The sequence below is a fragment of the Cyprinus carpio genome, chromosome A7 (genome assembly GCF_018340385.1).
Source record: "Cyprinus carpio isolate SPL01 chromosome A7, ASM1834038v1, whole genome shotgun sequence".
Classification (NCBI taxonomy): domain Eukaryota; kingdom Metazoa; phylum Chordata; class Actinopteri; order Cypriniformes; family Cyprinidae; genus Cyprinus; species Cyprinus carpio.
The window spans coordinates 18,054,896-18,066,978 of NC_056578.1; the positions used below are offsets into that span (position 1 = coordinate 18,054,896).

Below are 12,083 nucleotides of genomic sequence, written 5' to 3' on the forward strand. Positions count from 1 at the left end.
CAGCAGACGGGCTTATTGAAAATGCAAATCTCTGATCTGTAAAATAATTAGTGATGCAAATTATTTTTCTGCCAATAGGTGGGGCTTTTGAAACAGCAGAAATATAATGGTTTCCCCAGTAATGGCTGGACACAAAGCAGTGCTGATAAGTGCTGCTTTATCAAGGGGTAGCTGCAGCCTGGAGCAATGGACATGCCAAAAAGAGGCATTCTGAAAGGTGAATCAGTACAACAGAAACTACCCCTAACCCTACCCCCACACCCTGACAGACAGCTTTGCCGACCAATCATAGAGACCTTTCTCTAAGCCCCTAACTTTCGCCACCCCCATTACTCCAGCCTGCAGTTATCCCTACTTGGCTTTATCAGGCATTAAAGGAAAGATGAAATGAAAATACCATCGACACTTTTCTGAAGACAGTCATTTCCCTTCAGATATGCAATCGTATAAAAACACCCACGCTGCGTTTTGACTTTGAAACATGGAGCGCCCAAATTTCTTCCATGAAATCACAGCCTTTTGAAGTTTTATCATCACATTAAGCTGTATTGCTATACTTGTCTTTCCATCCCCAAATGGAGGAAATCTTGAAATTATAATTAAGACTTTTCTTATTCCATATTCAAAGGTGCTGCATGTAAGTTTTTAACTCTACTAAAGCATAAAAATACCATAATATGTTGATATGCAGATATTTAAGAAACATGCTAAGTTAACATACTTGTTTATCTGAAAAACAATGCTACAATGTGCTTTCCGGGCCATAATGTCTGATACATTTTGGTAGCCTGACTGGAAGATGCAATAGCCCCGGGATGTCGGGCTAGCAATTTGCGAGCCTTACCACACACACATTCTCTCTCTCTCTCTCTCTCTCTCTCTCTCTCTCTCTCTCTCTCTCTCTCTCTCTCTCTCTCTCTCTCTCTCTCTCTCTCTCTCTCTCTCTCTCTCTCTCTCTCTCTGTCTCTCTCTCTCTCTCTCTCTCTCTCTCTCTCTCTCTCTCTCTCTCTCTCTCTCTCTCTCTCTCTCTCTCTCTCTCTCTGTCAGTCTTTCTGTTTGGACTCTTGTTATCATGTTGCTATGATCTATTTACGTGTAACTTTTGCAGCACAATGCAACAAGAGAGAATTCCTGTGCCAAACTGGATCCGACCTTAAGAACACCCTATTCCTACCCTTGCAGTATTCATCATCATCTTCTCTCCCTGCTTTAGCCATAGACACCATTTTACTCTTTAACTCTGCTATAATTCTTGTCCGAATTCAAAGAAAAAACACAACCCAAAGTGTACTGATGAAACATATCAGCTGCAAAAACACCCATTTTCAAACAGGATGTAAACACAGGAAGCCTGATCACATGATCATACCTAAATATTTAATGCTGTTATTTTTAGGTGCAGACTGCCTTTAACTCGTCTTAGGTCATTTAATCAGGTTTGATGTTCAGTGTGTATTATTAATGGCATGGCTATGATGTGTACTCTCAAGTGTTGGCATTTCTGAAATGTCAGCATATACTGTGTAGATTTGATGTGATCAAGTTAAATTTCACTATACTGTTCAATAGTTTGTGTTCAGTAAGATTTAAAAAAAAATGTTTTTGAATGAGATCCCTTATGCTCACAAAGACTCCATTTATTTGATTAAAAATACAGGACAAATTCAGTAATATTGTGAAATATTATCCCAATTTAAAATATCAGTTTTCTGTCTGAATACATTTTAAAATGTAATTTATTCAGGCTTTAGTCTCACTTTTGATGAATAATGCAACCTTGCTGAATAAATGTATTAATTTCTTTAAAAAATAAAAATAAAAATGTGATTGGTTATGTATGCAATAAAGTCACAATATATAAAGTACTATGCAAATTGTGCAATGAGATGTGATTCCATTCTCTTTTATAAACTGATCTTCACTGGCTGTTTGTTGATTAACAACCAAACAAGTATTTCAATGTGACGTTATTTGGCTATATTCCTAGTGCATCTGCATTTCCTTCTCATCTGCAGTCTGGACTGATCTTCTGCTGTGTACTGGTAGATCAGAGAGGATGAGCTGCTGCTTAATCCCTGTAGAGCGGTGATCAGACACACAATGATACTAGTCATGGCCATTTACAGAGCACGCTGCATGTAGAGCGGAAGAGGAAGTTGTTTGAAATATGCGAGTGGGTGTGTGGCTGTGTGATGGGTAATAAAGATTGTGGGTCTTCATACTAAGGTCTTAAAATGAGCTATAATGTAGGGCTAGAGTACATGGAGTCTGTAGACTTTTCTCAATCTGCACTTATTGTAAGATTAAAATTTCAGTGTTTTAAAATGTAAATATGGTAAAATGTGTTCAGTTAAAGACACTAGTAAATTAAAGCATTATCAGATTAACCAAAATATCTAAGAGATATATATACAAGTAGTTGTGGACGTTGTTGATGATGTTCAGACTCTTCGGAAAACTGCTGAACTTTCTCCAGAATTCTGTGGGCTCAGATTCCAAGCAGGTGTAGTTATAGGTTAATTGTTTTTCTTTGAAAATCAGCTGGCTGACCTACTGTTTTAGTGGCTTGGCATGTAGTGAAGTGTTCACCAGAATTGTGCCTGAGATGCAAATGCTCTCATAGGGCCCAACCTCCATCTTAGCTAGCCTGCACCCTACTGTAACGTCTGAAACAGGCCCAGCTGTGAGACAAACACTCCTCACCACACTCACACACAAAGTGCTCACAGCTGGAGTTTCTTCTCCCTCACTCTTCCTCTCAGCAACTTGATTATTCTTCTCCAATACACACAAATCTCTGTTAATTTTTGCCTCTTTATGTGTCTCGATGATCTTTAGAGCTAGAGAGGAAGTGCTATGTTTAGAATGAAGCAGAATGTGGTTTTCTTTGTTTCCATGTGTGTGTTTTTAGTTTAGCCAGAGACGGAAGGAGAGATGTTGGTCATAGCCAACAATTATTAAAAACGTGTGTGAATTAGAAATGTGCATTTTGGTCATTTTGACTACTTTTTTTCTTTTTTCTTAAATTGTTAATATACAATTTAATAACAATGTTACATTTTTAAATGAATATCAATTTTCCACACTGTATATTATAATGTGATGATGCCTAAATTTGTTTGTAGCATTTTAGCACTTTTAGAAAGTAACTTTTAAAGGTACTATATAAAATAAATGTATTGTAGACAACTGATTTGAATGTTTAGTGTTTTATTATAAATTTATTTAGTCAAAATAGTATAGAATTGTAGTGTACTGTTGGCCATTTAATACATAATCTTTCAGTAAATAATTATTTTCTACCATAAATAATTTTCATGTTAACCAAAATGTATATTTGTGCAATGTGCATCCCTAATTTCGATCATCCCAATAAAGCCTGTTCACACCAAGAATGATAACTTTAACGATAACTGTATTTGCGTCTACAGCAATGTACGGTCAGCATGCCGTTCTGTTTATTATATAAGCCCATTTTGCAGTTATGTCATTTGGCACTTTAAATTTGGATGGATTCTGACTCAGCTGTCAATGTTTTCATTGTTCTTTTGCTGACGGGAAAAATCTGAAAGATTAGATTATATAATATTTTATATATATATATATATATATATATATATATATATATATATATATATATATATATCTTCAGTACTGCCTTCTTACCGCTATGGCCATTTACAAGCATGTGCATTATGAGTTGATTGTTTATTTATTACAAAGAAATTAAGGGTCTGTAATTTTTCAATAGTAGTAATAATTCTGACACTTTAAGAAGTTAATGCCAGCTTGTTAGGTGTATAAAACCTGTCCACACAATCTGTATCTTCCATTCCGACCTCTCCCACCACCATGGGCAAGACCAAAGAGCTGTCAAAGGATGTCAGAGACAAGATTGTAGATCTGCACAAGGCTGGAATGGGCTACAAGACCATCAGCAAGAAGCTTGGAGAGAAGGAGACAACTGTTGGTACGATTATTCGGAAATAAAGAAATACAAAACAGCCATCAGTCGGATTCGGCCTTGACCTCTGTGTAAGATCTTGCCTCAGGGGGTAAGGTTGATCATGAGAAAGTGTTGTGACATACAGCCAAGTATGGTGACCCATACTCAGAATTCATATTCTGCATTTAACCTATCTAAAGTGCACACACACAGCAGTGAACACACACACAACATGAACACACACCCGGAGCAGTGGGCAGCCTGTGGGAGACGGGGAGCAGTTGGGGGTTTGGTGCCTTGCTCAAGGGCACCTCAGTCGTGGTATTGCCGGCCCGAGACTCGAACCCACAACCTTAGGGTTAGGAGTCAATGTTAATGTTAATGATCTTAAGGCAGCTGGGACCACAGTCACCAAGCAAAACATTGGTAACACACTACACCACAATACACTGAAACCCTGCAGCGCCCACAAGGTCCCCTGCTCCAGAAGGCATATGTACAGGCCTATTTAAAGTTTGTCAAAGAACATCTAAATAATTCAGAGAAGGCCTTGGGAGAAAGTGCTGTGGTCAGATGAGACCAAAATTGAGTTCTTTGGCATTAACTTGACTCGCCGTGTTTGGAGGGAGAGAAATGCTGACTATGACCCCAAGAACACCATCCCTACAGTCAAGCATGGAGGTGGAAACATTATGCTTTGGGGCTGTTTTTCTGCTAAGGGTACAGGATGACCTTACCGTATTGAGGGTCAAATAGACAGGGCCATGTACTGTAAAATCTTGGACGAGAACCTCCTTCCCAACTACAAAAAACATCTTACCTCTGTGCTTTCCAACAAGGGGTTCTTACCAAGTACTAAGCCATGTTTTGCTTGGGGATCAAAACTTATTTCACTCACTGATATGCAAATCAATTTCTAACCTATATATAAGGTTTTTCTTTATTTTATTTCTTTATTTAATTTATTTATTTATTTTTTGGTTGGTTGGTATTCTGTCTATACATTATAATAAACCTACCATAAAAATTAGACCCTTCATTTATTTTGTATGTGGGCAAACTTCCAAAATCATCACGGGATCAAATGAATATTTTCCTCACTGTGTACACACAAACACACACACACACACACACACACACACACACACACACACACACACACACACACACACACACACACACACACACACACACACACACACACACATATATATATGATAAGTATTCTAACTTCATAGTTATCATTATAGTTATTGTCCATGGTGTAAATGTAGAATGTAAATGTCTAATGTAGAATTAGATCCATTCTAAATACTCAAAAGCTCAGCATATAAACTAGAATTACTGGTACTAGTGAGTATTGTTAGTGCAAACAAAATGTCTTTGTGACTGTCCAAAAACCTGATGTTTCTGTATTCTGAAAGCCTGGGTTTCTTCCTTGTACAACTGACTTTGATGAATTTGTGCTTTTTTTCCTGTTTGTGTAAAAAAAAAAAAAAAAAGCAACCGTTCAGGATTCTCAGCATGCGTATGCACACTCTGTACATGGTAAAAGTTTATGTGACTGTTAGTCAGCACAACAGCTCATTTGTTTTAATAGGGCATCATTTTCTTCCAACATGAAAGGAGAGTCATAGGAGAGGGCTTTCCCTGGAAAGCCGTTTGGAAGGGGCTCAAGTTTGTGTTATCTAAGTGGTCAGCAATCCAGAAGTTGAAACTGAAATAAACTGAAATAAGAAACTGCTGCTGTATTGTGGAGGATTACAGCTTGTTTGGCCAAAAAAAGTGTTTTTCTCTGTCTGTTGCATGGAAAATATATCACAGTAGTGTCATTTATTTAGATTTAGCTCTTAAACATTTGGGTTGTTAGCAGAGAAGAATATGGGCACATATGGAACTAAACAAACCAATAATACTTGTCAAACACGATACCAACCCTTCCTTTTAATGTATGTTTTTAATATTTAAATTGAATGCAAATTTGAGCTAATCATCCATTGCTCAGCCGATTGTGTTTTTCCTTCCTCTAAATTTCACTTCCTTATTCCCTCTTTACAGGTGAAATAGTTGTGAACGAGGCTAACTTTGTAAGAAAGTGCATCGGTGCAGAAAGCTGTCAGGATGACCTCTGGGGGAAACTTGTGTGTACTAACTTCAAAGTTTCCTTCATTTCCCATAACTCCTTGCCACGACAGGTAAGCACAGACTTATCTGAGAGTCAGTATTTTGACTTGATTTGACTGCGACAATAAGCAGTGTTCATGGCATAGAATATTATTAAACACAAAACATGCTTTTGGTTTATAATATGACATTTTATTATGTGTTCTCACAACTTTAAAAATGATAAATAAAAAGCGAAATGAAATTTAAAGAAAGTTTAAAGAAAAGCAAGTTTTTATAAAATGTATCGGAGTCATTTGAGGAATTGCTGACTTAACAATTCTGCTAGCAGAAAATACATGTGTGAATTTTATTTGGCTTGCTCTGCTGTTTTCAGCGTTCAGTGGGAATAATTAACCTTCTAGCCCTAAAAATCTCCTATAGTTAAAAAAATCAAATTTCTTTTCAGGATCTGAATGTTAGGTGTAGGATTGTGAGCATCGAGGCTGTGTAGAATTAGAGAATTAATCTACACAGTTGAGCAAAATAAATTCATTCAGTTTCAAAAAAAACATTCAGATCCTGAAAAGAAATTTGATTTTTTTAACTATAGGAGATTTTTAGGGCTAGAAGGTTAATTATTCCCACTGAACGCTGAAAACAGCAGAGCAAGCCAAATAAAATTCACACATGTATTTTCTGCTAGCATAGATTTGTCTGTCTTTCACACTATAATTTGAATTTATTTATTTATAACTGATCATGACAATGTTTTGAAAGAGCCACAGTGTTTAAACATTTTGAACAAACACTACTGTTGGCTTGCACACACTGTGGTTGCCTCAATAAACTGGAAAGGACACACTTGTTTAAGTATTAAGAAAAGAAGGTCCACAATATGTGAAGATATAGGTGAAACGGATTACAGTATTATAATTTATACAATATAATACAGTTCTTTTTATATTGGTGTCATGAGTATTGCTCCCTAGATTGGATATAAATGGGTCATAATGACTCATGTCAGGCAAAAGAATCCAAAGTTCTTTTACAGAGCAGTGAAATCTGCTACACATATTAACCTGTAACCTCCTTCCTCTTCCTTAAACATGTTAATAATCTCCCTCAGTCGACCGATGATCAGCTGATTTACTAGGGAAAGAAGGTAAATTATTACAGTCCTTAAAAGCTTATACAGGTCATCCATTACACCGGTTCATACACTGGCTAGCTGTAGCTCAAGAGGTTCTCTTTACTGGATAAGATCAACAAACAGACTGAAAGCAAATGAATGAAAAATGATCCTTGTCTGTTTTACTGTTTACAGAGATTCCAGTGCACCCACCGCCTCTTGGGTGAGCATGATATCCCGCTGGCTTGTGTGGAGCAGGTAGTAACAGGTAATTCAACAGCACACTCCACCACACTGGAGGGGGGGTATGTGCATTTAGTATGTGCGGTTGGAGGGGTGGGATCGCAAAATCACGTTCTTTGGTGGGAGTGGAGTGGGGTGGGGGATTCGCGATCGGTGGGCCCTTGTTACTCTGTTCCACCATTACCCCCTGTCCGGCGCCCCTGGTTTTCATTTCAAGAGAGGCTTTCATCCGTTTGTTTTTAACTATGATCTACATTTTCATTCAGAAATTTTCCATAGATGCCTTAGCTATATGAGATGAATGCCTGGGGCTCCACAGACCTCAATTTGAGAAACACCGCTCCGTGAAACTCCAACCATGCTTTTATGCTTTTAATAGCCTAAATGAAAATGTTTTGATCCGTCTCACTGGTAAAACCCTATGCAGCTTTATATAGAATGTCTCTTCATGTGTCATCCCTGACGTTCTCTTGTCTGGCCTTCTTCAGTGTTTTTAGAGTCGCTGGTTTCCTTCTTTTCTAACTTTGTTTGGTTTCCATCTCTCTTTCTACTGTACTTCAGTGCTCAGTTTATTCTCTCTTTCTGTGTCTGTTCCCCTTTTTCCTTTTCGTAAACTTCTACAGCATTTATGTTAACAAAAAGGATCATGTGTCCTAGATGAATGACTGTACCCCCGTTTGCTTGGATTTTCCACGAGTGATGATGCGGTCAAATGTGACGCTGTAGCGGAGCTGCAGAACCTGTTTGGGTGGCTGCTTTTAGCATAGCTGTAGATGAGCTCATCCAGCCAGACTGCTGCTTGAGCCTGGCCACGATTAATCTTGTTTGTGTTAGATCCTTGCACTCCCCTCATTGCTGACTTAGCCCCCCAAGTGCTGAATTGCTGTGCTAAACAGATGAAGTCTGCTTTTCCCCTTTCTGTGTGGCTTTAACAAAGGACCTTTATAAGAGATTCAGGCTTAGAAAAAAAAAACACTGCATGCTCTTTGAGGCTTCAGTCTGTCAGTAAGGCACGCAGAGTGACCCCTAAAGTCTGGGATACTGCCCTTGGATGCTATCTATGCTATATTAATTACAGGACTGAAAGCAAGAATTGTCATGTGCTAGAATAATGTGCTTTTCTCACAAAAATATTTACTTTTAATTTGCTTTAATTAACTACATCTTAACAACACAGTTGGGCCTTCAGTAGGTTTGGTAATATGTTTACATTAGTTCATGTAAAAATACAATGAACAAAAAAACTGATTCATTTATTGTTCATGTGTAGTAATGTTGGTAAAAAAAAAAAAGGTGATTGTGATTTAATATATAATGTACAGTAGGCATTTTACAATACAATATATAAATAGCATGATTGTGAATGTGATATTGCTATAAACAGGTTCTGCTAATATGAAGTTGATATCTAGAGATCATTTCCTCTCTCAGCCAGTTAGTGGATGTACTTACTTGAGTAGAGGAACTCATTCTGTGGTAAGGATAAAGTGTCATGTTCTTTAGAACTCCAAATGTTAAAAATGAAACAAGTGGTTTTAATTAGCACTTCTGTATTCCTTGTTAGTTACCTTAGAGAAAGAGAACTTACTTACTTCAGTTTGTTATTTGTGACCCTGGACCACAAAACCAGTCTTAAGTCGCTGAGGTATATTTTTAGTAATTGTATGGGTCAAAATTATCCATTTTTCTTTTATGCCAAAAAAATCATTAGGATATTAAGTTAAGATCATGTTCTATGACAATATTTTGTAAATTTCCTACTATAAATATATAAAAACTTAATTTTTGATTAGTAATATGCATTGTTAAGAATTCATTTGGACAACTTCAAGGGCAATTTTCTCAGTATTTTGATTTTTTTGCATCCTTAGATTCCAGATTTTCAAATGGTTGTATCTCAGTCAAATATTGTCCGATTCCAATAAACCATACATCAATGGAAAGCTTATTTATTCAGCTTTCAGATGTATAAATCTCAATTTAAAAAAAAATTGACATTTAAGTCTGGTTTTGTGGTCCTGGGTCACATTTTATTTATTACTTTAAACCTAGTCATGATTTCTTGTGCCTTCAGAGTGTTTGACTGAATATTATGTAATACATATTACTCATAATACAGATAATACAGTACTCCCTTGCTCACTAGCACGTGTAGAATCCAATAGTGACATTAGTAAACTTGGTGGTAAGCACACATTCTGTGATACATAACACTGTAGTGTTCATGCAAGTCTGCCTCTTGCCACATCCCAATCCCAATTCTCCCCATCATTACCTGTACTCTATCTACTTTCATTATCTGTAATGCTTACAAAATCCAAATAAGACTTTTTTTGTGTGTTTTTTAAATAGTGAATGATGTTAAGGGGAAGCAGAAGATTTTAGGTTCCAATCAGAAGCTGAAATTTAACCCTACTGAGCTTATCCTCTACTGCAAAGACTTCCGAATCATCAGATTCCGCTTTGATGAAGCTGGACCCGAGAGTGCTAAAAAGGTACAAAACACACACACACACAAACACATGAAATAATTAACCTTGCAGCCTTTTGCACCCAAACACACTCACACATGTTCACACACCTCTGCGTTCCAGGCGCTTTTGGATTAGTCTGAGAGAGGATTGAGGGGTAACGGGTTTGGCTGCAGCCCCCCGCTGAAATCTGGGTGTTTTTTTTCCTGAAGTGGAATTATGAGTTGTATTAATTTCAGTCTGTGAAATATGCGTGTATGCACTTTTATGCAAATTCATTTCATTTTGTTTTGTCAGTGTCCTACTTAAAGGGATACTCCACCCCAAAATGAAAATTTTGACATTAATCACTTACCCCCATGTCGTTCCAAACCTGTAAAAGCTCAGTTCGTATTGATAATACAAATTTAAGATATTTTGGATGAAAACTGGGAGGCCTGTGACTGTCCATAGACTGCCAAATAAATAACAGTGTCAAGGTCCAGGAAAGGTATGAAAGTCGTCAGAATACTCCATCTGCCATCAGACGTTCAATCTGGGTTATATGAAGCGACGGGAAAACACTTTTTTGTAAGCGAAGAAAACAAATATAACGGCTTTATTCAACAATTAATTTGTCAACGGTCTCCTCTGTGTCTCTCCATATCACCGTATGCTGTGTATGCTCTTCTGTGTCATCCGCGCCACAGCCTTTTTGAGGAAAAGACAATTCCTTTAAAAACATTTAAACAACCTACTAACCCCAAACTTTTTGTATATTTTGTAAAATTATTATGATTTTACTTTTTCATACTGTCCCATCTTTGACAGAAAAGATAATCAGATGTTCTAAAAGATGTTCTATGTTCTAAAATTTATAATATAGATTTTTATTTTTGCTTTTCCCCAATGGTAGACTTAAAAGGCCAAAAAATGCACTGCAGTGAAGCACATTGGAGTGTTTAAAAGTTCTCACCAAAACCATCAGAGGCTCTCTGCCTCATAAAATAAAGCTTGTTCTGTTGAGGAATGTCTCTCCCTCCCGTTATACATCTGCTCCATAAAGCAGATAAAAAGAGCTCTTTATACAAGCTGATCATACCATAAACTCTGAGCTCTGTGACTCACACCAGCCTACAAACCCATCCTGTTGCTTCACAACAGCTGCTGTTGCCTGGCAATGTGGAACTTTGTGTAAAACGAACATTCCACATTGTGCTCCTGTCAGAAGAGGAGAACGGCCTCCTGTTCGTTATTCCTGCAGTATAACGAGCCCTGATTGGCCATTCCTATAGCATGACTCAGAGCGAAATGAATGGTTTCCACAGCATCTTTGGAATGATTGTTAGTCATCATTTATTAGTCACTAGAATCTCAAAGGCTGCACTTAGAGCTGTTTATATTTTTGGAAGCGGAAAAGGGAGTTTCCCTTTCAGTAATGGGAAAAAGACTGAGGGAAGCTGAGCTTTTCACCTGCAGTTACCCACCAAATACAAGGCCCAAACCCCAAAAGGAATAACTAGAGGTATAGAAGGAGTGAAGTAAATGGGGAGGAAGAAAAAATAGGTGCCAGAGTTCAGCTCTAAACCGTCTGCCAGGTCCCGAGAATGTGTGAAGGAAGGGGGAGAAAGGGGCAAGAAAAGCACCACAAAAAACAAGAGAAACAAAAAGCCCTTTGAGCGTGGCTCTCACTTTCTGAGCGCTTTGCAAACACACGCATTTATCCTGAAGTTCCGTTCCAGAGCTTCTCTGATGCTTTTGTTCCTCAGTGCCAGTGAATGCTAAACTATGGAGCTTACGTGAAGGGCAAGTAGAGTGCGTTTCCTTGACAGCCGTAGCAACACACACTGCTTATTCATATTCTGGTGCTAGTATTATGGAGGAGCCTAAGGGAATCTGATGCGAGCAGTTTTCTAGGCATGTCAGCTCTGATTGGATTAAAATGGAAGTAAATGTCAAATATTGTATTTGGATTGTGAAGGAGAGACTCCTTCAGTGTGTGTTTTTAGATTCTAATGTGTCATTTCCTATAGGCTAGGCTAATTACTGTGTGGAATTTATGCAAAGACACTTGGAAAAAAGAAATGGAACAAATACAACAACTGGTAAACTCATAATATCCAATTGAAAATTACAGAGCTTCTTTTCAATTCACATTCCTAATGTGTCATCAGTCTATACAGTCATCACTGTTAATTCCCAGCACTTC

General features: G+C 37.6%; 1 protein-coding gene across 1 annotated transcript in view; it reads left to right on the forward strand.

Moving 5' to 3' along the window:
- Nucleotides 1–12,083, forward strand: part of LOC109056977 (myotubularin-related protein 10) — a 31,714-nt gene that overhangs the window by 6,578 nt on the left and 13,053 nt on the right. The window contains exons 3-5 of the mRNA XM_042760076.1: nucleotides 6,005–6,141; nucleotides 7,377–7,449; nucleotides 9,777–9,919. Coding sequence (XP_042616010.1) covers nucleotides 6,005–6,141; nucleotides 7,377–7,449; nucleotides 9,777–9,919 — 353 coding nt within the window. The remainder of the gene's footprint in view (nucleotides 1–6,004; nucleotides 6,142–7,376; nucleotides 7,450–9,776; nucleotides 9,920–12,083) is intronic.